The sequence below is a fragment of the Dipodomys ordii genome, unplaced genomic scaffold, assembly GCF_000151885.1.
Source record: "Dipodomys ordii isolate 6190 unplaced genomic scaffold, Dord_2.0 Scaffold64, whole genome shotgun sequence".
Classification (NCBI taxonomy): Eukaryota; Metazoa; Chordata; class Mammalia; order Rodentia; family Heteromyidae; genus Dipodomys; species Dipodomys ordii.
The window spans coordinates 5,101,864-5,127,977 of record NW_012267280.1 but is presented as its reverse complement, the minus strand read 5'-3'; the positions used below and the strand labels follow the sequence as shown (position 1 = coordinate 5,127,977).

Sequence of the window (26,114 nt, the reverse complement as noted above, 5' to 3'; positions counted from 1 at the left end):
TGCATGGCAGGGGCAGCAGTTCGGTAAATAAACTTCTTTTCTTGCCTGAATAGTGCATGGTGTTCTTATCTGCTACCTAATGAAACTACCTATTTAATAGACCTTACACTGAGTAGCTAGGATTACAGGCGTGAGCCACGGGCGCCCGGCTCTCAGAGGAGCCTTTTTACTCATCACAGATGTATTGCTTAGCCCATCTATAGGGTCCCTAATCTGTTTGTTGGGGGTGGGGGAGAATTTGTACATGCAAGCTTACCTGAGGCCCGCACATGACACGAGTGAGCAAGAATGTGGGCATCCAGAACCCATCTGTGTGTACACCAGACCCTCTGAGCAATCACAAGATAGCTCCCGCCCAGCGTGTGTGTGTATGTGTGTGTGTGTGTGTGTGTGTGTGTGTGTGTGTGTGTGTTGGGGGGAGTGCTGGAGCTTGAACTCAGGGTATCATGCTTTCACCTGGCTTTTTCTTTTCTTTCTTTCTTTTTTTGCTGGTCCTCCGGCTTGAAATTGGGCCTGAGCTCTGTCTTTGAGCTTCTTTTGCTCAAAGCTAGTGCGCACTTAAGCCATAGCACCACGACTGGATCACGACTGGCTTTTTCCAACTATTAGAGATAAGTGTCCCACAGAGTTTGCTGCCTGGGCTAGATTCAAACCACTATCCTCAGATCTCAGCCTCTTAAGTAGCTAGGATTACAAGTGTGAGTCTGTCACTCTTCTGAGCACTGTGGATGTCAGGCCAGGTTGTTCTCTAGGTGTATCCTGAGCACTGCAAGATGCTAGCTGCATCCCTGGCCTCAACTCCACTCCAGGCAGGAGTTCCCCAGGTGTGACAGCCAGCCACAAATGTTCCCAGATGTGCACGAACATCTGTTCGAGGGCACATCCCTCCTCTAGAGAGACCTCCCTTCCCCATGGAAGAAAGGAGGGAATCAAAAGGGTAGGCGCCAGCCTGCCCTTATGGATAGAAAGGTAGAGCACCAGCCTGGAGAAAAACAAAAAACTAGGGGCAGTGTCCATACCTTGAGTTCAAGCCTCAGAAATGGCACTCACACACACACACACACACACACACACACACACACACACACACACACACACACACACACAGGTCTTTGCAGATGTAATTAGATAAGATAAAGCACATGTAGGTATTTTTAGAAATGAGTCTTGAGTTTGATATGGTGGTACACACCTGTGATTCTAGCTACTCAAGAGTCCTCAGAAGAAACCCTGTCTCAAAAACAAAATACAAATAAAAGGACTAAAGCATGGCTTAAATGATAGAACACTTGCCTAGCATGCACGAGGCTTCTGGCTTGATCCCCAGTAGAGGAGAGGGGAAGGCCAGGGGGAGAGCTGAAACCTGAAGGACTCACTCTATTCAGGGTGGTGCTGATGCAATGGCAGCATCTTCATACCTAAAGAGAAATTTACACATAGAGACACTAGGAGACAGCTGTGAGGCAGAGCCACAAGACAAACAATGTCTGGAGCTCTCAAATGTTTGGAGAGGCAGGAAAGACCATTCCTGGCGCTTAAGAGGAAGCCTGGCCTCAAACCTGGCTCTTGGACTTAGGGTTACAGAGAATCACAGAACAAATTCCTTTTGTTTAAAGCATCCAGCGCATGGCCTCTTGTTATAAGAGCCCCTAGAGGGGCTGGGAAGGTGGCTCAGTGGTAGAGCGCTTGCTCTGCACCACATAAGCAAAAAGAAAAAAGCCGGAAGTGGCGCTGTGGCTCCAGTGGTAGAGTGCTAGCCTTGAGCTGAAGAGCTGAGGGACAGCACCCAGGCCCAGAGTTCAGGCCCCACGACCAGACCCCCCCCAAAAAAAAATAAGAGCCCCTAGAAACCATACATATAATCCTGAATGCTCACATTGGCACATACCTTTGCAAATCATGTTCAATCAGCACCTCTGTGTACCAGGTATTGGATACACATAGGGGACAGACCTGTGCTCTTGAAGAACTGGTGTGTAGCCATCCTCAATACACAGAAGCACACGCGTGGCATATGATAACAAAGCCTGACCCCTGCATGCAGATAACACATACCAAAAGGCAGCCAAGATGGAAGCAAGGGTGGGAGGGGGATGGGGAGGAGAGGAGAGCAGTGGGGCCTCTTCTGAGCAGGCAGGTTTAACAGCCCTACCCAGGACACACACACACACACACACACACACACACACACAATCCTTCCCCAACCCCCTCTATTGCCAAGAACACTAACAACTGAGGGGAGGGGCTGGCTGGCTGGGGAATTCCCTGAAGCCTCCTCCACAGGAGGGGGAGGGGGTCAGCCTGCAGGACAAGTGGGCAGCTCAGGGCTTGATTGGGCCACGGGAAGAATGAATAGTGTAAAGCTTCTAGGAGACAAGCTGGTGTGGTGGGGGAAAATCCTTTAGGCCCACCTCAGGACCTCAGGAGTGAGCAACAGGACTCGGAGGGAGCTGTAGGCACCAAAGGTTCTGCTTTTTTGCTCAAAGTTGGTGCTCTCCCACTTGAACTACAACTCCACTTTCTGCTTTTTCTTGTGGTTAATTGCAGATAAGAGTTTTATGGGTATTCCTGCCAGGGCTGGCTTCAATGGATCCTCAGATCTTAGCCTCCTGAGTAGCTAGGATTACAGGCGTAAGCAAACGTAGTACTTGGCTTCTAGCTGAATTGGAATGGTTTTTTAACCTCCTTTCCAAGCTATGCACACACCAGGGGCTTCTATCCAGTCAGTAGGGGATCCTGGTTTCCCCTGAAACGAAGTTCCAGGACTGAGGAAGCCTCCTCCAGTCTCTGTCCTCTCTTCTGGTCACTACCAACAAGGGAGTAAATTCTTGGGGAGCTTCCTGGAGGCATTCCTGTTCCCTAGGCAAGAGGCAGGATGTAGGCCGTGGTGTCCTCATCCTGCATTAAAAAGGAGGGAGGAAATGGGTCTCAAAACGTTCTGAGGTGCATGGTCTAAGGGCATCAGTATCTTAGGCCGCAGGAGTCAGGCTAGGGGGTCTTGTCCTGCAAGGACTCGTGGTCATAGTTCCGCAGATCCCCGAGCCTCGGGAAGCCCCAAGAACCCGCCCAAGCCCGCCCACACCTCCCGCCGGATGGATACTAGAAATGGGTAGCCGGAGCCCCGTATGCCCTACTGCGCAGGCGCAAGACGGTCTTCCCGGACCCAGAACGCGCAGCCTCACACTGCGTCCCGAGCGCCCCTCAGGCTCCGCCTCCTGCCGCTCATAGGGGGCGTGGCCAGGGCCGGGGCTGCGTCGGGGGGCGGGGCGAAGCCAGGGCCGGGTCTATAAAAACGGCGGCAGCGGCGACGCGCCCGGCTCCTCTCGGCGGCGGCAGCAGTAGCCCTGGCAGAGGAGTCCGCGGAGGTGGCGGCGGTGGCGGCGCTGTTCCCCGCGCGGTCCGCGGAGCGGGGTCCGGGCTGTGCGACGTCGGGCGGAGGCGGCATTGCGGCCCCGGCCCGAGCCCGATCTCGGTGAGCTCTCCTCCCCCGGGGCTCCCCCCTCCCCCCCTCCCGGCGCCGACCCCGGGCTGTGTGTGGAGAGCGGGCCCCACCGGAACCCTCGCCGCCTGCTCGGGGCCGCGCTCCCCGCAGGCTAGCCGCCGCCGCTCACCGCCCTCTCTCTTTGTCTGGTCTGCCCCAAGGGTCGCCTCCCCGGCCGCCCCCCGCCCCCGGGCCGCCCCCCGGGCCCTGCGTCCCCTCCCCCGCTGGCGGGGCCCGGACAGAAGATGGTGCAGAAGAAAACAGCCGAACTTCAGGGCTTCCACCGTTCGTTCAAGGTGAGGGCCTGTCTGTGTTGAAGGGCTGCTGCGGGACTGGACCACCAAAGTGGCCCGTGTGGGGGGACCAGAGCCCGTCCCAGAGGAGGCTCGTGTAGCCCGCCTCCTCCCCCCTCCCCTCCCCCGCCCGCCTGTTCCTGGGACTGTCCCAGCCGGGTGTGCGCTGAGAGGGAGGGGTCAGAAAGCCGCAGCCCTGTCTCCAGCTCTGGCCTGTGAAATCTCCAGGAACCCCAGTCGGGCCTCGGAGCCCCCCCCCCCTTCTGCCAGGAGCTGTGTAGCTCCTCTACATGCCCCAGCCATGTGTGTGCTGGTGTAAGGGGGGCGGGGGGAGGGGGGTCTCACTAGGCCACAGTCCAATCTCCTGTGCTCTGTGTGATTCCCTCCTCCAGCAATGTCTGGGGAGGCCCTCGTTTCCCTGCAAGCCCCAGCTGGTTGTGCCCTGTTTGGGGAGGGATCAACAGGCCCCAGCCCTGTCCGCCCCTTTGGCTTGTGGGGACTTACTTTCAGGAATCCTTGGCGAGGTTGGTCCCCTGACTCTCACCCCCTGGTGGCCTGGGGAGTGATTGAATGCCCCTCCCCAGATACCTCAGGCCCAAAGTGCTATTTCCTGTCTGAGTGGGAAGTTTCTGCAGAGGCTTGTGACTGCTGATTCCTGGTCTCAGATGAGTGAATCTTGGGGCGGTGAAAACGGCAGGTGCTTGGGCTTAAAGCCCCCGCGGGGCCTGGCCCTGGGGACGCAGTGATGTCAGCTTGACTGCCCCACCCGACAGGCTGGGTTATGTAATGGCTTCCCTGGGCTTCCTTGGGGGCAGGGACCTGTTGCCCTCTTACAGAGAAGGCAGGACTTGTGTGTATGTATGAGAGTGTGTGTGTATGTGTGTGTGTAGTGTACACATTCACCCACATCAGTGTGGGAGAAGTGTGTAGTGCCTAGAGAAGAATTCCCAGGCCTGTCCAGCCAGTGTCTCCAGCCAGTTGCCCCACCCCTTCTCTACATGCCTGTCATCCCTGTTTCTCCTAGGGTAGCCATGCCTTGGCCAGCAGCATGTAGGGGCTGGGGCTTAAGAGGGGTGGATCTGAGAGGTCACTTACAGTGGTCTTTCTTGGAGCTGGGTGGAAGCTAAGACAGGGTCAGTGTATAGGGCCAGCATGGGGCCAGTGAGATAGCCAAAGCAAACCCGAGTTTTCTGGATGGTTCCAGCCACCTCCTGCCAGGGCCTGCTGACTCAAGGCCCACAGCCAGACCCAGGGCAGGCTGGGACTAGGCTACCCACACTGTTTCGGATTGACTGCAGGCTGGCCTCGGCATGGCCTACGCATAGCTGTGTCTGGACAGTGGGAATGCATCAGGGAGGCAAGAGGGGGAATGGACAGAGGTCCTGGCCAGGAGACTGCCCTCCAGGTGGCTAGGGGCCCATCATTCAAGGACTCTCCTCCCAGGATTCCCCCAACCATCCCCCCCCACACACACATGGCTGTTTTCTTGGAACAGACTGCAACATAGCAGAGAATCACATTTGCCAGGTCTCCTGGGTTTATTTTCCATTTATTTAATTGTTATTTTGGTTTGGGGGGATGAAACCCAGAACCTCAAACACACTAAGTGCTAGATGAATGCTCTGCTACCAATCCATACCCTATTTTGTGTTTGTGGGTGTGTATATCTCTGTGTGTATATACACACATGTGCATGCATGCACCAGTACTAGAGCTTGAATGCAGGGCCTCATGCTCTTGCTTGCTTTTTGCATTCAGAGCTGGCACTCTGCCACTTGACCCATGCCTCTCTTAAGCTTCCTAATTTTTTTTGTCAGTTTTGGAGCTTGAACTCAGGGTCTGGAGGCTGTCTCTGAGACTGCTTGTGCTCAAAGATAGCACTCTACCACTTGAACCACAGTGCCACTTCCAGTTTTTGAGTTGTTCATTGTTGTTAAGTTGGAGATAAGAGTCTAATGGGGACTTTTCTGCCTAGGCTAGCTTTGAGCTGCAATTCTCAGAGCTCAGCCTCCTGAGGTTGGGAATGTGGCTTAGTGGTAGAGTGCTTGTCTAGCATGCATGAACCCCTGGGTTCAATTCCTTGGTACCACATAAAAAGAAAAGGCCAAAGTGGTGCTGTGGCTCAAGTGGTAGAGCACTAGCCTTGAGCACAGAGAGGTTCAGGGACAGAGCCCAGGCCCTCAGTTCAAGCCCCAGGATGGCAAAAAAAAAAAAAAAAAAAACAAACTCAGCCTCCTGAGTAGCTAGGATTACAGGTGTGAGCCATGGGCACCTGGGCAAACCTCCTAATATTTATTTATTTTTAAGGTTCTAAAGAGGAGGATCCAAGATAGGACCGAAAATCCCTGTGGGTGAGGGTGACCAGGCCTGGTGCCCTGGCCCCTGTAGATCTGTCTTTTCATTGACTTCCTTAATGACTGCCCCATCTGTCTCAGCCTTTCTTTGTTGAAGGCTGTGACAGCATAAATAGACAGTGACTGGATAAGGCTAGAAGCTCAGACTGGGCCCAGTGGCCTCTTAGCCCTTTTCATCCTTAAGAGATTCCTAGAGTTGGAGGCAGCTGAAGATCTCAAGCCTCATGCCCACCCTTTCTCCTAGTCACCTGCCTTGTATGGTTGTTACCCTGGGGTTCTGGACAGGGTGCCTTATCTGAGCACTAGGTGTGCATGCTTCTCTGCTTGGTTGACTGGGGTTCCTTCTCTGCCAGGCTCCTAGCAACTATCTGCCAGGGCAGTGCAGTGAGGAGGTAGGGAGGGCCTAGACTGCCTTTCATTCCTGCTGGCCTCCCCTCTGGGATCAACCCATTGACTGGTGCCTTCTGCTCTCCTTAGGGTCTCCTAGAGGGGGCTTCTCTGTTAGATGGCTCTCCTAGATGTCCAGGTTCCCTGGCTTACTCTGCTATAGCTCTGTGCCCAGCTCTCAAGGCCCCCACTCCCTCAGGCAGACAGTCTCAGCCCAGTATGTCCATTTGTTTGTGGAAATATATTTATTTCAGCATTCTTCTGTTCAGGGCCAGGAAAAATTTTCTCTTGATTTTCAGCCTCCATCTTTTCCTGTTCAGGATCTCAAACCCTCCTTCATACCCTGTGTTGCTTTGTTACCTACCTAAGCTCTAGGCATGAACTAGAACCAAATGGTTGTCTTAGTTAGCAGTTCAGGATCTGGAGGAGCTCCAGGGGTGACCCACAGTACTGGAGCTAGGAGTGACATAGCTAGTCTCTGGCCACCATCAAGTACGATGCTCTGTGTGCTCTGGTAACTGCTGTAGGATCAATTCTGTGTTCTTAGGAGGAGGGCTTGGATGCACAAAGCAGGTGGTGATCATGGGACACCGCATACCTGTGAAAGCAGGTGACTCTCATCTCTGTGGCCTTCCAGAACACCAAGCATGGTTATCACAGATCCTCTAAACAAGGAAAGAGCAAGAGCAAGCTATTTACAGGGAGGAGAAGGAGCCCCAGTTCAGAGGGAAACCAAGATCCTAAAGGCCATGGGCTGCTTGCAGTGTCATCCATGTAGGGCAGTCCAGGAGGCCATGGGAAAGCAGATTGGCAGCCCTGCCTGAAGGCTGCTGCCTCGCCACATCCCAGTCCTGAGATCATCGGGCCTCAGAGGCTGTCTCCTTTCTGTACATAGCTCACTGAGACCCAAGCTGTGTCCCTTTCATTACTCAGTCCTGGGCTAGAAGTAGAAAGTCAGGTTTCTAGCTGGGCACAGGTTTCTAGATGGCTCATCTATAATTCTAGCTACTCAGGAGGCTGAGGTCTGAAGATTGAGGTTTGAAGCCATCCCAGGCAGGAATGTCTGTGATACTCTTCTTTCTAATTAACTACCAAAAAAGCTGGAAATAGAGGTGTGGCTCAAATGGTAATGCATTAGCCTTGAGCAAAACTGCTCAAGTACAGTGCCCAGGCCCTGAGTTTAAGCCCTAGGACTGGCAAAAAAAAAAAAAAGTCATTTTTCTCATGGTGGACATACTGGGAAGTGACCTTGGCACTAAAGGATATGGAGCAGCATCCCTGGCCTTCACCCACTCCATGCTCAGAACATGAAGCATATGACAGTTGTAATGGCCCCCTACATGCTCAGTGTCTCCTGGGGAAACCCCTGGATAATGGAACCCATAGACCCCAGGAGATACTATTTCTGACCAGTGCCCTGCTAAGGACTTAGGACACTACCCACATTGAAAGCCACCTACTTGGTGTGGTGAAGGTGGAGTCCCCTGCTTCCTGATTCTGTGTGTTGGGGCCTAGCCTGACAGGCTGAGCCTCACAGCCCTCTCCTAACCTGCAGGGGCAGAATCCTTTCGAGCTGGCCTTCTCCCTAGACCCGGCCCACCACCGTGAAGCAGACTTCAGCCCACAGTGCGAGGCCCGCCCTGGTGAGGGCCTGAGGGGGAGGGGTGTGGTGCCCAGGGTTCTCTTGGCAGAGGGGGAGGGTGGGGTTCCATGGGAAGCTAGGCTAGGCTGGGCAGCAAATCCTGAGCCTGTGCACTCCCCCGCCCTAGACATGCCTGCAAGCCAGCCTATTGACATCCCAGATGCAAAGAAGAGAGGCCGGAAGAAAAAGCGATGTCGTGCCACAGACAGCTTCTCAGGCAGGTTCGAAGGTGAGCGGGGTTGCAGGTTGGGGTATCAGGGAGATAGTACTGGGCTCTGCCTCCTCACCCCTTCCCTATGCCTCTTAGATGTCTACCAGCTGCAGGAGGATGTGCTTGGGGAAGGAGCCCATGCCCGCGTGCAGACCTGTGTCAACCTCATCACCAACCATGAGTATGCTGTCAAGGTGAGCTATCCTGTCACCAGGGTGGCATTCAAGCTCCTACACAACAGCTGGGGAAAACCAGTGTCTAAAAATGGCCCCAGGCCTGGTGACTCAGGCTACCCCATGAATGCAGGTCAACTCTGCCAAGCCCCAAGTCTCAGCGGGAAGTGACCATTTTCTCTGGCCCCTGTCTATCCCATACACAGTGGCCAAGGACCTGTGGCTGTTGACAGCTGATTAGAAGCTGAGCTGGCCTGCTGAGTCTTTCAGGTTGTGTCCTAGCTCTGAGTTTCTTTAGTCTGAGGAAGACAGTTACTTAGAGGATTGCTTTCAGGGACCAAAAGGCAATGTCATCAAGTAATGTGGGATAAACTTATAATCACAGTACTTGGAAAACAGAGCTAGACCCTGTCTCAGAAAATAAAACCAAAAACAGTGGTGTCAAGTTGGGCTCTGGTGGTTCACACCTGTAATCATAGGTACTGAGGAGGCTAGATCTGCAGACTACAGTTCAAAGTCCATGAGACTCTTATCTCTGATTAACCACCAAAAAGCCTGGAGTAGAGCTGTAGCTCAAGTGGTGGAGCACTAGCAATGTCCAGACCCTGAGTTTAAATGCCAGAACCAGCAAAAAATAAATAAATAAAGCAGTGGTGTCATATGTAAGCCTCAGAGGGAGCTGCAAATTTGAGAAAACCAGTACAGGCCCGTGAAGGCATTTTTTTTTTTTTTCCTCCCCCTAGTCCTGGGGCTTGGACTCTGGGCCTGGGCACTGTGCCTGAGCTTCTTTTGCTCAAGGCTAGCACTCTACCACTTGAGCCACAGCACCACTTCTGGCTTTTTGTGGGTGTGTGTGGTGCTGAGGAATCAAGCCCAGGGCTTCATGCATGCGAGGCAAGCACTCTACCACTGAGCCGCCTTTCCAGCCCCATGAAGCCATCTTATGTCTTCCTGTCCATCCGTGTATGTACCCTCTGTGCCCCGGGTATGTGTAACAATCTGGAACTGGAGCCCTGAAAAGGACCTAGTGTGCCACAGCTCTGTGTTCTGAGAAGCCATCCAGGTTTCCCTCGTGACCCTACATCCAGTTCCAAGCTGGATGGTGCTGCTAGAGGGCTGGCGGCCCAGGCAGGAGGGCAAGTGCCCCCTGGTGAGTGGGGTTGGCTAGAGGCCTGTAGGCCCTGGTTAATTAACTGTCCAGGCCTGGCTCATGGCTCCTGCATCTTAGTGTGACAGGAGGAAGAGAAGTAGAGTCTCGTCATGTGGACAGTAAGAGAGGCTAGGTCTGAATGGCTGGTCCCTGTCCTCAAGGAGCCTTGTCATCCTAGTCCCCTAGGCCAAGGTACCAGAAAATTAGACATGCAGGACAGGCTTCCATCTTAGCACTTTGCTCCTAGTGACCCTTTAGGGGAACCTTGCTTCCTGAGACCTGGTTTGACAGAAACTGAGTCACCCTGTGTGGCTTCATTGTCACCTTGTTGTAACTTGGCATAGTCAGTGCTAGAATCTGGAGATCTGTCTCAGTGACATTGAAGTGTGATGCTAGTGGGAAGACTTCGCCTGAATTTGGGAGACTAGGAGGTAGAGGAGAGCCAGACTGGGTGAGCAGGACAGCCACAGTACTATGGGGTTGAGCAATGCTGTCAGGGGTCTCTGCCCCTGTCTGTGGTGCCCACTCTCCTCAGGATCATGATGGGGTTCACTTTTATCCAGAACTATTCAGAGCACTCCAGCTTCGGCTTTCAGCAGAGGCTTCATGAGAGGGTATCTTACAAGTTCCCTTTCTGGGACAGCTGTGTTTGTCACAGGCCACACAGGACAGTATCTAGGCAGTGGGGACCCCACACACAGACTAAAATAGTAGTCACTGGCCTCTGACCCACCAGGTGAGGGCTAGCATGAACATCCCTGGAAAGAACATCCTAGCCTGGGCCTGGGGAGAGCTTAGAGGCCTGTCTCCTACTCTGAAAGCAAAGCTGGCTAGGGCCCTGTGGGGAGGGAGCACAAACTCTCCAGGATGGGGGAGGGTGGTGAGCTGCCTGACTGCCTTATCATCTCTTGCTTTCCCTTCCCTGGCTGGTGCTGCTGCCAGGGAGGCATAGTGCCCCCTGCTTGTACTGACACCTCAGTTCTGACTTCAGCAAATTCCAGGCCCCAGTAGGAAAGCCCTGCTTTTTCTCAAGTTGAAAAGTAGAAGCTTAGACAGTGGAATTGCAGGCGGAGTCCAGGGAAAATCAGGGGCTGGGGGCAGTATCTTCTGCCTCTTTTGGGTTGTGAGTGGGTGCTGCTGACCTGGGTGATGTCCTGTCTCCCGCCTATTCCAGATCATTGAGAAGCAGCCAGGCCACATCCGCAGCAGGGTTTTCCGGGAGGTGGAGATGCTGTACCAGTGCCAGGGACACAGGTAAGGTGACCTACTCCGGCCACAGTGCTGGGCCCCAAGCCATCTTTCCATGGATGAATGGGCTTGAGTGCCACATTACCCAGCAGAATGCTGGCCAGGCTCAGCTGGGTGTTGTGGGTGGGCTCAGTAGTGGGCAACTGGCAGTTCCAGATGGGCTGGGTGAAAGTGGGCCCACGGTCCCAAGTCCTTGCCTTCCTATGGGCAGATGGCGTAGGTAGGGTTGCACTTCCTAGGCTGGACAGCAAGCAGGTACACATAGAAGCCTCAGAAAACCTCAGCTCTTCTCCTGCCCCTACCCCATCTATAGGAATGTTCTAGAGCTGATTGAATTCTTCGAGGAGGAGGACCGTTTCTACCTGGTGTTTGAGAAGATGCGTGGTGGTGGGTAGGGGCTCCTGGTGAGGGGTAGGGGTGAGGGAGACATTTTCAGCTGGGTCCTCGTGGCATTGCAGCTCAGAGCCACCTGAAAGGACCTTTCAGACTCAGGAGGGGGCTTGTGGGATGGACCCAAGGAACCTAGTAGATTTCCTGCCAGGGTAGACATGAGCACTGGATGAGCCCTGGACCCTGGGGGTGACTAGTGTTCTCACCACATTTTGCTCTAGGCTCCATCCTGAGCCACATCCACAAGCGGCGGCACTTTAATGAGCTGGAGGCCAGCGTCGTGGTGCAGGATGTGGCCAGTGCCTTGGACTTCCTACACAACAAAGGTAGGTTGTGGGGCCAGCCAGGATGTGCAGCCCACCTAACCAGGATTCTTAGAGATGCTTCCATGCCTAACCCCCTGCTCTGTTTCCCCCAGGCATCGCCCATAGGGACCTAAAGCCGGAGAACATCCTCTGTGAACACCCCAACCAGGTGAGGCAGATAACCTGCCCCAGGCCCAGGTGGGTCACCCTTAGGAGTGTCCCTCCATAGGCCCCAGGGCTGGACCCCTTCCACAGCCCCCTGCTGACCCTCCAGGTGTCCCCAGTGAAGATCTGTGACTTCGACTTGGGCAGCGGCATCAAACTCAATGGAGACTGCTCCCCCATCTCTACCCCAGAGCTGCTCACACCGGTGAGGGCTGCAGGGCCAGAGACAGCCACAGAGGGGTGCAGGGAGAGGCTGGATAGACCCAGGCCATGCTTACGTGACTTTGAGATACTTGTGCAGGCTCTGCAACTCTGACCTGGGGAACTTCTGCTTCCACTTAGCAATAGCTTTGGATTGGCTGGGTGGAGAGTGGGGAATGGGTTCTTAGCACCTCCTGATTGGACAGGGCTGGAACCCAGCAGCAAATACTGATTGCAGTGGTGAAGATGAGAGTGGAGGCAGGTTCAAACTGGGAGGGGGATGGAAGAGTCAGATTCCTTGCATCCACTTAACAGGTCAAGCTGAATATGAGGGTGGAGCTAGTGGGTTTTTGGCTTGAGTTCCATGTACCTGATGAGTGGGTGGGAACAGGTCTGGTAGCTGCTCTTAATGGCCCAATTAGCAGAGATGGGGAGGCTACTGTTGCTGAGCTGCAGTGGGCCTAGGCTGACCTCACCTTCCTGGCCCGCAGTGTGGCTCCGCGGAGTACATGGCCCCAGAGGTGGTGGAGGCCTTCAGCGAGGAAGCCAGCATCTACGACAAACGCTGTGACCTGTGGAGCCTGGGGGTCATTCTCTACATCCTGCTCAGTGGCTATCCACCCTTTGTGGGCCACTGTGGCAGTGACTGTGGCTGGGACCGAGGGGAGGCCTGCCCTGCCTGCCAGGTGCATTCCCACCCTGGTGCTAACCTAACCTCCCCAGAGGGGCCAGCGTCCACAGGGCAGTGCGAGACCTCCTTCCAGAGTTCCGAAGACCAGGGGAGAAAGCACACAGGTCAAGGGACACACAGGTCAAGAGGTGGTTCAGGATGACTGTGCACAGTGTGAACTTAGCATTCATGACTTGCATCTCCCTGGAGCCAGGCTGCTGAGCTCCCTTTTTAAACATCGAGCCACGTGGGCAATGTTTTCAAAGTCAACTCTGGATACCTCCCCACACATACCTCTTTTATTCTTTTTTTGAGGGGGGTGGAGTGGGGGGGGTGTGGCACTGGTCCTAGGCTTGACCTCAGGCCTGAGCATTGTCTTGAATCTTTTTGCTCTAAGGGTAAAGCTCTACCACTTGAGCCACATCTCTACTTTTGCTTTTTGGTGGTTAATTGGAGATAAGACTTTCCTGCCTGGACCAGCCTTGAATTTTGGTCCTTAGATATCAATCTCCAGAGTAGCTAGGGTTACAGGCATGAGCCACCAATACCCAGCTCCTGCCTTTTTGTGTCCTCCAGAGCCACCAGACCCGTCAGCTGGTCCCAGGACCCTGGCCCCTCCAGCTTCCCCTTACCCTCAACACCCTATATTCTGGATGGCAGGTTTCACATCCCTTTCTACATGTGAGCCAGGTCATAAGTTAGGGTTACCTAGTCAGGTCTGGGAGTCCCTGGCAGTCAGTGGTATCCAGGTCTTCCCTCGGGGCGGGGGCGGCGGGGAAGGTTGCAGGGGATGTGGCCATGGCCTTGCAAGCTCACTGACTCCTCTACATCCTACCCCTAGAACATGCTGTTTGAGAGCATCCAGGAGGGCAAGTATGAATTCCCCGACAAGGACTGGGCTCACATCTCCTTTGCTGCCAAAGACCTCATCTCCAAGCTGCTCGTCCGTGATGCCAAGCAGAGGCTGAGTGCTGCCCAAGTCCTGCAGCACCCCTGGGTGCAGGGGGTAAGCCCCAGCATGCCTATAAGAAGAGGGGGATGCCCCTCTCCCTCCAACTATTGCAAGTCTGTGGGCACTCCAGCAGATGAAGTGTGCACCCCAGATAACAGCAAGCCTAGGTGTAGATCTCCAGGAGCCACTGCAGGCTTACAGTGCCAGGGCATAGCCCTGAGCTATGAGGGCAGCTAAAATCCCCACTGTCTACCTAAGAGTCAGTTGGGGCTGCCCAGAGAATCCCCACCACACTGTCCCTGTGCCTGAGTTGCGAGGTCAGCAGGTAGCACGTGCTAACCAGCCTCAGGGGCAGGGCCAGCGTACCCTCTGGCCTGCCAGTCTGTCTGGGAAAGGCTGGACATTTCCCCAGGCTTATGAAGGCTCAGCTGCCATCCCAAGGGAGTGAGATTACAGGAAAAGCAGCAAGCTTTCCTAATAGCAGAAAACTGAGGTCTCTTGGAACCGCAGACAAGGGCAGCTTCAGACCCCTTCTGGAAACATCCAAGTCTTGTTTGAGAATAGAGGCTGGGAGGACTTGGACTGGAAGCTGTCCACCGGATCATCCCCCCCATTAGCGGGGCTGCAGTCCTGCTCCCATCCTCAGCGTGGCTTAGGTTCCCTGGCCCTATCTGCACCCAGCCTCTCAGGTGGGAAGATTGGCTGGGGAAATTTACGGCTTCCCTTGGCCACATTCCTAATTAGCTCTTTGGGGTGTACTGGCATGCTCTCTAATCCTGGCTATGCTGTCTCATTGCAGTGTGCCCCCGAGAACACCTTGCCCACACCCATGGTCCTACAGAGGTAAGGCTCACCTCCAGAGATGGGGTGGGGGCTACATGATTAGACTTCTCTTTCTGTGGTGCTGGGGGTGGAGCCCAGGGTCTCCCACGTGCTAAGCATGTGCTCCACCACTAAACTGGCCCTTCAGCCTTTTTGAGATGTACAAGTATTCATGGGGAAAAGGACACCAAGCACTTGTATGGCCTGGTACCATGTGACTCCACAGAGCTCCCAATTGGGAGCCCTGGTGTCCAGAGGGGCCCAAGTGATAGGGAGGGATCTTGCCGCCCTTGTCCAGGGCACTATGCAGATCCTAATTCCTTGGGCAGCAAGGAAGGATGTATTGTGGGTGACCATCTTCCACCTTATCCTATTCCAGAAACAGCTGTGCCAAAGACCTCACATCCTTTGCAGCCGAGGCCATTGCCATGAACCGGCAGCTGGCCCAACGTGAGGAAGATGCGGCCGAGGAGGCCCAGGGCCAAGGCCAGCCCGTTGTCATCCGTGCTACCTCACGCTGCCTGCAGCTGTCCCCACCCTCTGAGTCCAAGCTGGCCCAGCGGCGGCAGAGAGCCAGCCTGTCTGCTGCCCCTGTAGTCCTCGTGGGGGACCATGTGTGAACCCCCTTCTCTGGCCCCCTGTACATAGGTCGCCCCCTTCCCCCGTCAGATCTAAGATTTTTAAGCTATGGTGGCGGGGACCAGGGGCTGCCCTCCCCTCTGGTTGCATTTCCAAGCACTGAAGTCAGCCAGGGGGCGTGGGTTGGGTTTTTTGTTGTTGTTGTTGTTGTTGTTTTTTAACAGATTTTTGCTGTTGGGTTTTTTCCTTTTCCCCCATCCCTCTTCCAACTTGTTTTTGTTTCTGTGCTCCCTTCCCCCCCCCCTTTAATGGTGTTTAAAGCAAAGTAAGTGCCCAGAAGGAGAGCAGAGGGCGCGTGGAGGGCGTGTGGCTGGGGGAGTGCCTGCTACGCCCCAAGATGCTCGCCTGTACTGTGAAGGTCTCAGTGCTCCACCCGGCCATTGGCACCCTGCCTGATGTCTGTCTGCCCCTTCCACCTCCAGCCAACTTGCTGTCTTCCAGTGCATGGGGGGGGGGCTACAGGGTTACCATTCCCATGCCCCCCTCCCCAGCCCTCAGTATTTTCAGGGACAGTCTCTCCTCCTAGTGACAGAACAGTAGCCTCTTTATCCCTCACACCCAGAGCACCCTGGTTGGGCAGATCAGGAGCTTCTTGTTCTTGTCTCTGGAAGGAGGGCCTGGCAGGCAGGGTGGATGATAGCCCACCCGCTGGACTCCCCAGGCCCTGGGCCCAGGTTGGCCCATTTTCCCTTTCCTGGTGAGAAGATGACAATCGAGGCTTTCCCTCAGGTCTGTCTGAGCAGTGAGCAGGCCCCTGCCTGCTGGACATGGCCTGGCTGGACCTTAAATTGCAACTGACATAGGACAAGCTGCCCCCTCCCCACTCCCCCAGGAACTGAAGTTGGAGCAAGAGGGTTGCCATAGTAGCCTTGTCCCCAGCTGGTTCCAAGATGGGTGAGCCACTGGACAGGTGCCCATCCGCCAATGTGGGGTCCCAGAGTATCTTCCCACCCCAGGGCACCCACGTGCCCCTTCTCAGGGCTCAGCTTGACCATGGTCGTATCCTGAGTCTGGCATTTGGAAGTTCTGTTTGGTTCCCTTATCCTCAGAGCTGGGGCCAGACCCATAGGTTTCTAGACTCTTTTCCTGCTCCCAACCCTAAGGGCAGCGATTTAGGTGTTCCCACCTTCAGGAAAAGGGCTGCCACTGCCTCAGCTACCCTTGGGGCACCCAGGAAAGGCTGGAATGGTCTACTGGGGGACCTTGCTAACTCTCCCCCAGTTCCATCAAGGCCTGGTCAGCCTGACACTGGGCTTGGGGATACCACCGCCTGGGCCTGGCCGTGAACTACTATGCAATACAATTCCCATTTTCTACATGTATACGGCCCTGCTGGTCAGGGGGACCGCCCACCCCAGCCCCAGGTCTGCTCAGGTGTCTCCAGGGCAGGGATTGTAACCCCCCCCCCCCACTGGCCTCAAACTGGTCAGGATTTGCCTCATTTAATGTTTTGGGAGTTTTTTAAAAAATATTTTATTTGCTCCCCTCCTTGATCTCAAAAGAATACTTGAATGTTGGAGGGGCCTTTGTGGGGGGGGGGAGGGAAGGGGGGTTCAGAAAAGGTCTGTCCACCCATCTCAGCCCTCTCCTTGGTCTTGTAGGATTATTGCAGTCTGGTGGCCTGGTGATCCTTTCCTCTTGGGCCCCCTACCCTCCTGTGTGTACTGGCCTTTCCAAAGACCCCTGGTGGGGCTGGAGCTGCTTGGCCACACCCCATCTCTTCCCCCATCAGTGATTCTGAGTTTTGCACCTGGGGATTTCTCTGCCTTTTTGTATAAAAGAACAAATGGACCTTTCCTGCTGCAGGTGCCCATGGCCACCTTACTCCAAAAGGCTCGACAAGGAATAGCTTTGGGTTTTCTTTTTTTCCCCAGAGGTGGGAGGTTGTCATTTTTCTTTACTCCTCTATCGCCTCACCATTTTGACCTGGGGACTGCTTAGAGCCTTTACTGTGAATGACTGGGCGGTGCATGGGAAGGGACCGGCCAATAACAAAGTGGTTCAGAAGCCACACAAACAGATTAAAAAAAACAAAAACTTTTTTTTTTCCTAAGTGGGGCGAAGACATCCAAGCACTTTATCTCCATTGTATCAGGTGAACTGATAGAGCTCGAAAGTTCCTTTACACCAACGCCAGAATTTTGTATTCTGTTTTGTAAGGATTTAATAAAACTCATAAAAACCTGCCCTGTGTGTGCTCTTGGTTTTCTGTGATTGTAATGGTCTGGACAAGCCTGCAAACAAGTGAGCTGCCAAGGCAGGATCCAGAGGGCCTGTGGGGCAGGCGGAGGCGGGGAGGGGGGAGGGGATTCTTGCCAAGTAGGAATTCTGGGCAGGGTATGTCATGTCAGAGAAGGCAGGACTGGGAAGGGAGAAGCAGGGTCTGAGAGAAGGCATCTGGTTCCAGCCAAGCACCCCCAAAGGGGAGGACCTCACATACTGGAGGAAGAAACAACCCTAAAAGCAGTAAGTGGGAATAATCTCAGTATTTGAGACATGCAGACCACACTGGGGGTATGGATCCTAAGGAAAGTGGGCCTCCCAGGTTTTTTCCTTCAGGGCCTGGGCACCGACTCTGAGCTGCTTTTGCTCAAGATGAGTAGTAGTATACCACTTGAGCCACAGTGTCACTTTTGGCTTTTCCTGTTTATGTGGTACTGAGGAATGGAATCCAGGGCTTCCTGCATGCTAGGCAAGCACTCTACTACTGAGCCACATTCCCAGCCCCCTGGCAGCTTTTTCTTAGCTAACAGTTTGAGATAAGCCAGGTACTGGTGGCTTTTGCTTGTGACCCTAGCTACTTGAGCGGCTGAGATCTCAGGATCTCAGTTCGAAGATAGCTCAGACAGAAAAGTCCTTAAGACTCTCCAATTAAACACTAAAAAGCTAGAAGTGGATCTGTGGTTCAAGTGGTAGAGCACCAACCTTGAGCAAAGCAAGCTCAGGGACAGTGCCTAGGCCCTGAGTTCAAGTCTCAGGACCTACACACACACACCACACACTCCAAAAAAATTAGCCCATGATGTGATTAGACATGATTTTAATGTGACAAGATCCAGCATGCACATACCTCTGCCCAGCTGGGGCATTCAGGAGAGTAAGACCAAGCACTAGCACCAGCAACCAGGCAGGTGGTGACTACATTTGCCCAGGTGGAAACTGGCTAGACCTGGTTACTGGACCTTTGAAGGCTCCAGGTTTCTCCAGCTCCAGGGTTTTCTTACCACTCTGGAGGAAGACAGACGTGGAAGGGGCGGGCACAGCAGGCTGAGAGAAAACCACAAAAATAAAATCTAGAGCAACGGCTTAGAGGACAAGCTGTTCCTGGCAGGAGGCTGGAGCCAGGGAGCGGTCGCCGCATGACCTGGAAGGGCAGGGCAGGGCGGGATGCCACCTGGGCAGGCCGACTTGGCATGTGGAAGCCATGCCACACACACACACACACACACACACACACACACACAACTACTACCACCACCACCACCAGGCACAGGAACAGGGAAGCCAATCAGAAGCCCTGAGGATGGAGGGAGGGTGGAGGTGGACAGAGCTGGTTCTCAGACATCCACCCATTTACTCTTTCACTCAGTGTCTGTGTAGCAAACTCATGTAAAATCAGAACTGGAGCAGAGAGTTGGTTATTCATGCCTACCTGCTCAGGAGGCTGAGATCTAAGGATCATAGTTCAAAGCCAGCTCAGGCAGAAAAGTCCATGAGACTCTTATCTCCAATTAAACACCAAAAAGTTGGAAGTAGGGCAGGAACAGATGGGAAACACTGGGAGAGGGCAAAGGAAGGAGTGACAATTGTCCAAAGAGAAACATAATCATTATCTACCTTATGAAATGGAAACCCCTCAGTACATCATCTTTATAAATAACATTGGAAAATAAATAGTTGGAAGTGAAGGTGTGGGCTCAGGTAGTAGAATGCCAGCCTTGAGCCCAAAGCTCAAGAACAATTCCAGGCCCCAATACCAACACCCCTCCCCCCCCCACACCCTGCAACATCTGTTGTTGACAGAGTCCCTTAGGCAGGAATTGGAGCTCCAGGGGTCACCTCAGGAAGTGACCCATGAAAAGGGACATCTGAGCTAGCCTAGAATCATAGCTATTCAAGAGACTGAGATCTGAGAATCCCATTTTGAAGCGAAGCCAGTCTGGGCAGGAAAGGCCATGAAATTCATGTCCAATTAACCACTAAAAAGGCAGAAGTGGAATTGTGGCTCAAGTGAGAGTGCTAGCCTGGAGCTAAAAAGCTCAAAGAGAGTGCCCAGGCTTTCAGTTAAAGCCCAGGACCTTGGGGGGGAAAAAGAGGGGGGGGTAACTGAGTCAGGGAGAGGGGGGTGAGGGAGCTAAGCTTTTGGCCTATGCCAAAAGCAAGGCTTGGGAAGGAAACATGGAGTCCTGGTGACAAAGAATTCCAGAGCTGTGGGCCAGGGGTATTCAGCTCCATACTGTGGGCAATGGGAGCCACAGGAGGTGTCAGAATAAGGGTAAGTCATGGTTATTCTTTTTTCTTTCTTTTTGTCGGTCATGGGGCTTGAAATCTGGGCCTGGACGCTGTCCCAGAGCTCTTCAACTCAAAGCGAGTACTCTACCACTTGAGCCATGGCGCCACTTCCGGTTTTCTGGTTTACTGGAGATAAGAGTCTAATGGACTTTCCTGCCCAGGCTGGCTTTGAACTGGGATCCTCAGGTCTCACCCTCTTGCATAGCTAGGATTACAAGCTTGAGTCCCAGGTGCCTGGCTGGTTTTAAATCATTAGAAGAAGGGGGTATGGTAGTCTTAGCCTGGGGTCATGTGAGTGAGGGGGACAGAAGAGATGGGTTTTAAAAGACACGCCTAGGAGACAAGACCCAAAGGGTGTGAGAGTGAGAGAGGAACAGATGGCAGGGAAGATTCAACTGAGAGAAGAGAGACCTCAGGGCCCCAATCAGGATGGAGATCTGCCCCCAGCCAGAGGAAAGCAAGTAGGCCAGTCTCTGATCCTTCTGCATCCTGCTCAGTCCCTTTAGGAGGAACAAAGGGAGTGAGAGGGGATTCATTCTTCCTCCAGAAGATATGCCAGGAATGTTCACTAAGCAACCCAAATGTTCACTTAGCAGCGGATTTGTTAGCCACATCTACAGTGTGCACTTGTGTGCCCGCACACGCGCATGCGCGCACACGTATACACACACACACACACACACACACACACACAATGTTAAAAGGTAAACTGAAAGCTAGGTACTGGTCTCTCATACCTGTAATCCTAGCTACTCAGAAGGCTAAAATCTGAGGAATTGTGGTTCAAAACCAGCCTGGGCAAGAAAGTCTGTAAGATTTATCTGCAATTAACCACTAGAAACTAGAAGTGAAGCTGTGGCTTACAGTGGTAGAATGATAGTATTAAGCAAAAAGGCTTAAGGACAGTGCCCAGGCCCTGAGTTCAAGCCTCATGATAGACAAAAATAAATAAAAATAAATAAAGGCACTGATAGCTCATGTCTGTACTAGTTACTCAGGAGGCTGAGATCTGAGGATCCTGGTTCAAAACCAGCCTGGGCAGAGAAGGCTGTGAGACTCTTACCTCCAAATAACCACCAATAAACTAGGAGTAGAGCTGTAACTCCAGTAGTAGAGTGCCAGCCTTAAGCAAAAGAGCTCAGGGACAGCACCCAGGCAGTGAGTTCAAACCCCAGGACTAGCACCAAAGTAAAATAAAAGGTGAATTGAGTCATGCAAATTTCACAATTTACTTTAAAATGCCCAGAGGATAAAGCACCTGTGATTCAGGCCTATAATTCTAGTTATTCAGGAGGCTAAGAGCTGAAGATCAAGATTTGAAGACAGCCTGGGAAGGAAAATCCGTAGGACTGTTATCATAATCAACAAGCAAAAAGCTGGAAGTGGAGCAGTGGCTCACATGACAGAACACTAGCCTTGGGCAAAAAAAGCTAAAGGACAGTGCCAAGACCCCGAGTTCAAGCCCCAGTCCCAGCACACACAAAAGAAAAGAAATAAAATAAAACAGCCACAGTACCCGCCCAGTCTACATCAGGTCTGATACATAGTAAATGCTCATCTATATATATATCTATATATATATATACGTATATATGCATAGCAAATGCTTATATTAATAGGAGAAAGCAAGAGAAAATATCACCTGTCAAAAAGTAAAAAAAAAAAATTTGTGCCAGTTCTGAGGCTTGAACTCAAGGCCAGGGCACTATCCTTGAGTTTTTCTTTTCTTTTCTTTTTTTGGGTCCGGTCGTGGGGCCTGAACTCTGGGCCTGGGTGCTGTCCCTCAGCTCTTCAGCTCAAGGCTAGCGCTCTACCACTTGAGCCACAGCGCCACTTCCGGCTTTTTTCTTTTTGCTTATGTGGTGCTGGGAATCGAACCCAGGGCCTCAAGGCATGTAAGGCAAGCGCTCTACCACTGAGCCACCTTCCCAGCCCCTCCTTGAGCTTTTCTACTTAAAGCTAGTGCCCTATCACTTGAGCCACAGCTCCATTTATGGCTTTTTGGTGGCTCATTGAGATAAGAATCCCAGCCCGGCACTGGTGGCTCACGCCTGTAATCCTAGCTACTCAGGAGGCTGAGATCTGAGGATCGCGGTTCAAAGCCAACCCAGGCAGGAGAGACCGTGAGACCCCTATCTCCAATAAACCATCAGAAAACCGGAAGTGGCGCTGTAGCTCAAGTGGTAGAGTGCTATCCTTGAGCTGAAGAGCTGAGGGACAGCGCCCAGGCCCAGAGTTCAAGCCCCACGACCGACAAAAAAAATAAAATAAAATAAAGAATCTCAAGGAGTTTCCTGCCTAGGATTTCTTTGAATGGCATTCCTCAGATCTCAGCCTCCAGAGATTACAGGTATGAGTCCTGTTTTTGTGTTAGTCCTAGGGCTTAACCTCAGGGCCTTGTGCATTGTCCCTGAACTTCTTTTGTTCAAAGCAAGCATTCTATCACTTGAACCATAGTTCCATTAGGGCTTTTTTTTGGGGGGGTGGGGGTGGGGAGGGGTGGTATTCTAGTGCAGGTAAGAGTCTCATAAACTTTCCTACCTGGGCTAGATACAAACCAAGAGCCTCAGATCTTAGTTCCCTGAGTACTTAGGGTTACAGGCATGAGCCACAGGTGCCTAGCTCTCCTTTTTATTTATTTATTTGTCGGTCGTGGGGCTTGAACTCTGGGCTTGGGCACTATCCCTGAGCTCTTCAGCTCAAGGCGAGCGCTCTACTGCTTGAGCCACATCACCACTTCCGGTTTTCTGGTGGTTAATTGGAGATGAGAGTCCCAAGGACTTTCCTGCCCAGGCTGGCTTTGAACTATGATCCTCAGATCTCACCTTCCTCAGTAGCTAGGATTACAGGTGTGAACCACAGACGCCAGACTTATTTTTATGTTTTTAAAACAAAGATAAGTAGGCCCTGAGAAAAGTTGATGGGAGAAGACTTGTTAGATATCTGACTACCACTAGCTAGCACTCTACCACTTTGAGCTACACCTCCACTTCTGGCTTTTAGGTGGTCAAAGATAATAGTCTCACAGACTTTCCTGCCTGGGTTGGCTTCAAACCAAGAGCCTTGGATTTAGCCTTGTGAGTAGCTAGAACTTACAGACGTGAGCCACTAGACCTCAGCTTCTGATTTTTTAAGTTACTTTTTTAGTTTTCATGATTATTTAGTTGTACAAAGAGATTTCAGTTCTGTAAGTCTGATTGAGTACAATGCATCTTGATCGTTGTCACTTCTTCCATCTTTCTCCTCCATTTTCCTGGTCCCATCCTTATTATGATGGTTTGTTTGTTTGTTTTCTTCAGTGTCAGGCATTATAGTATAGATAATACTGCAGTGTGACAGCCCAAGAATGACCAGAGTCAGAGGTAGGTGAGGTTAGGAGATGCCATCTTGGGCTGGGAATGTGCTTAGTGGTAGAGTACTTTCCTAGCATGCATGAAGCCCTGGGTTCAATTCATCAGTTCCACATTAAACAGAAAAAGCTGCAAGGGGTGCTGTGGCTTGTGTAGAGTGCTAGCCTTGAGCAAAAGAAGCCGAGGGTCAGTGCCTTAAGTTCAAGCCCAGGAACTGGAAAAAAAAAAGAAGAAAAAAAGAAAAAGAAAAAACAAGCAAGCAAACAAGCAAGAAAATGCCATCTCCCCTCCTGCTCAAGGATGCTTTGGTACAAATCATAGAAGCTGCAGCTGTGGATTGAAATCCTAAGGGCCTGACTAGTGCTGTGTGCCCTCTAGAGGCAGTGCTGAGCTTGGGTACAAGAGCTCAGGTAGAAACTCAAAATGCTGTGTGTGTGTGTGTGTGTGTGTGTGTGTGTGTGTGTGTCTTGGGGCGTGTGTGTGTGTGTGTGTGTGTGTGTGTGTGTGTGTGTAGGTCTTGGGGCTTGAACTCAGTGCCTGGGTGCTGTCCCTGAGCTTTTGTGCTCAGGGTTAACATTCTGCCACTTGAGCCACAGCTCCGCTTCCAGCTTTTTGGTAGTTAATTGGAGATAAGAGCTTCACAGACACTCCTACCTGGGCTGGCTTGCAATTTTCATCCTTAGATCTCAGCCTCCAAGTGGCACTGTGGCTCAAGCGGTAGAGCACTAATCTTGAGCTGAAGAGCTTAGAGACAGTGCCCAGGTCCTGTTCAAGCCCCACGACCAAAAAAACAACAACAACAACAAAAACCCCTCAGCCTTCGGGTAACCAGGATTATAGGTATGAACCATTGGTATCTGGATATTTTAAGTTGTTTTTTTTGGTGGTACTTGCATTTGAACTCAAGGAGTTGCTCTTACTAGGCAGGTCCTCTACCACTTGAGCCATACATACCTCTAGGCATGCTAGCCATTCTACTACAGTCTCGTGTTTATGCCAAGACTGGCCCAGATTGGAACCTTCCTATTTATGCTCCCCACAGAGCTGTCATGGCCGCGTGATAGGGCACTCTATGACAAATGTGACTCCACTTGAAGATAGCAGTGTACCCCACCTGTGAGACCAGTTCCTTGAAGTTTGACATTTATAAGAAAAATGTGGGGCTGGGAAGGTGGCTCAGTGGTAGAGCGCTTGCCTTGCATGCCTGAGGCCCTGGGTTCGATTCCTCAGCACCACATAAGCAAAAAGAAAAAAGCTGAAAAAAAAAGAAAAAAGCTGGAAGTGGCGCTGTGGCTCAAGGGGTAGAGCGCTAGCCTTGAGCTGAAGAGCCGAGGGACAGCGCCCAGGCCCAGAGTTCAGGCCCCACGACTGGACCCCCCCCCCAAAAAAAAGAAAGAAAAATGTGCTCAGTGTCCCCTAGAAACAGGTCATAGAAATGGGTCATAGAAATGGATCATACTTGTTTAAGTCATCATTTAGCTTCTGTAACGTACTGCTTGGCTTGCACCTGCAGGACAGAACTGTTGGACTTTCTACTCCTAAGCAAACAAAAAAAAATGTGGGTTTTCTGCATGAAAGGAGCCCTGAAAAAATCCTCAGCACTGTACTTGGGGACCCATTGACCCAGTCTAGTCACTGGCTGGCTAATAAAGACTTTCTTTTTGGTTGTACTCTGGTCCATGTGATCTTCTTTTTTTTTTTGGTCGGTCGTGGGGCTTGAACTCTGGGCCTGGGCACTGTCCCTCAGCTCTTCAGCTCAAGGCGAGTGCTCTACCACTTGAGCTACAGCGCCACTTCCGGTTTCCTGGTGGTTTTTATTGGAGATAGGAGTCTCACGGTCTCTTCTGCTGGGGTTGGCTTTGAACCGCGATCCTCAGATCTCAGCCTCCTGAGTAGCTAGGATTACAGGCGTGAGCCACCAGTGCCCGGCTTCCATGTGATCTTCTGTGGTGGCATACCTCAAAACATTTTTGGAAGCCAGGTGACAGTGGCTCACACCTGTAATCCTAGCTACTCAGGAGGCTGAGATCTGAGGATCATGGCTCAAAGCCAGCCCGGGCAGGAAAGTCTATGAGACTCTTATCTCCAATAAACCACTAGAAAACTGGAACTGATGCTGTAACTCAAGATGTAGAGCACCGGCCTTGCGCTGAAGAGCGCAAGACAGTGCCTGGGCCCAGAGTTCAAGCCGCATGACTGACCAAAAAAAAATTTGGAGGCCCCAGCTAGATGCCCAGAGACTGAGACCCTGGACTTTGGGTTGTCTTGGCAAGTGGTCACGGCTCAGAAGAGGCAGGTTGGGCCAGATTCCCAGGGGAGGAGCAACTTGAAATGTTCCAGGACCCTAAGAACTCTGGCCATGGTTCTTGGATGTCCTGCCGATCCGAGACACCTGCACCAAATTATTATTATTATTATTATCATTATGATTTGCCAGTCCTGGGGCTTGAGTTCAGGGACGGGGCACTGTCTCTGAGCTTTTTTTTTGGTCAGTCGTGGAACTTGAACTCTGGGCCTGGGCCCTGTCCCTTAGCTCTTCAGCTCAAGACTAGTGCTGTACCACTTGAGCCACAGTGCCACTTCCAGTTTTCTGGGGGTTTATTGGAGATGAGTCTCATGGCCTTTCCTGTCAGGGCTGGCTTTGTACCTCAATGCTCAGATCTCAGCCTCCTGAGTAGCTAGGATTACAGGTGTGATCCACCAGTGCCCGACTTGTGAGCTTCTTTTGCTCAAGGCTAGCACTCTACTACTTGAGCCACAGTGCCACTTCCAGCTTTTTCTGTTTATGTGGTATTGAGGAATCGAACCCAAGGCTTCATGCATGTTAGGCAAGCACTCTACCACTAAGACACATTCCCAGCACCCAAATTATTTCTGATATCGTAGAAAGTCACCTGATTCTGTGAACCTCCAGAGGTAACTTTGTTCTGTTTGGGGTACCCTTTCTGAAGAGGCTGCAGATGTGTTCTTTTAGGAGAGGCTGGATGTGGCCACAGATCCAGTGTCCAGGGACTAAGTGAGATATCACTGGCCCCCTGTAACTTTGACTCAAGTCTTGGTGTGTAATTTTTTTTTTTGCCAGTCCTGGGGCTTGAACTCAGGGCCTGGGCACTGCCCCTCAGCTTCTTTTGCTCAAGGCTAGCACTCTACCACTTGAGCCACAGCACCA

The 26,114-nt window shown here is 52.3% G+C and overlaps 1 protein-coding gene across 5 annotated transcripts; it reads left to right on the top strand.

The window, feature by feature from the left end:
- The first annotated feature begins 3,320 nt into the window (after positions 1 to 3,320).
- Positions 3,321 to 17,270, top strand: Mknk2 (MAP kinase interacting serine/threonine kinase 2). Of its 5 annotated transcripts, XM_013022809.1 has the most exons (14): positions 3,321 to 3,472; positions 3,643 to 3,777; positions 8,071 to 8,158; positions 8,285 to 8,386; positions 8,465 to 8,562; positions 10,866 to 10,945; positions 11,253 to 11,326; positions 11,551 to 11,655; positions 11,748 to 11,803; positions 11,909 to 12,004; positions 12,492 to 12,686; positions 13,512 to 13,676; positions 14,422 to 14,465; positions 14,824 to 17,270. In XM_013022809.1, the coding sequence occupies exons 2-14, from the start codon at positions 3,727 to 3,729 to the stop codon at positions 15,062 to 15,064; spliced, it is 1,395 nt and encodes a 464-aa protein (XP_012878263.1). In that variant the 5' UTR covers positions 3,321 to 3,472; positions 3,643 to 3,726; the 3' UTR covers positions 15,065 to 17,270. The 5 variants fall into 5 exon arrangements, with proteins under 5 accessions (XP_012878263.1, XP_012878267.1, XP_012878265.1 ...); XM_013022813.1 differs by lacking the exon at positions 12,492 to 12,686 and having other exon boundaries at positions 3,336 to 3,472; XM_013022811.1 differs by lacking the exon at positions 3,321 to 3,472 and having other exon boundaries at positions 3,693 to 3,777; positions 8,031 to 8,158; positions 8,285 to 8,378.
- The last annotated feature ends 8,844 nt before the right edge of the window (positions 17,271 to 26,114 follow it).

What these genes read in the sequence shown, in the direction of transcription:
- Mknk2 (XM_013022809.1), top strand. Translation starts at nt 3,727, where the DNA reads ATGGTGCAGAAGAAAACAGCCGAACTTCAGGGCTTCCACCGTTCGTTC. An exon ending in GCTTCCACCGTTCGTTCAAG is followed by an intron (nt 3,778 to 8,070) that starts GTGAGGGCCTGT and finishes CCTAACCTGCAG; the next exon opens with GGGCAGAATCCTTTCGAGCT. An exon ending in AGGCCTGCCCTGCCTGCCAG is followed by an intron (nt 12,687 to 13,511) that starts GTGCATTCCCAC and finishes TCCTACCCCTAG; the next exon opens with AACATGCTGTTTGAGAGCAT.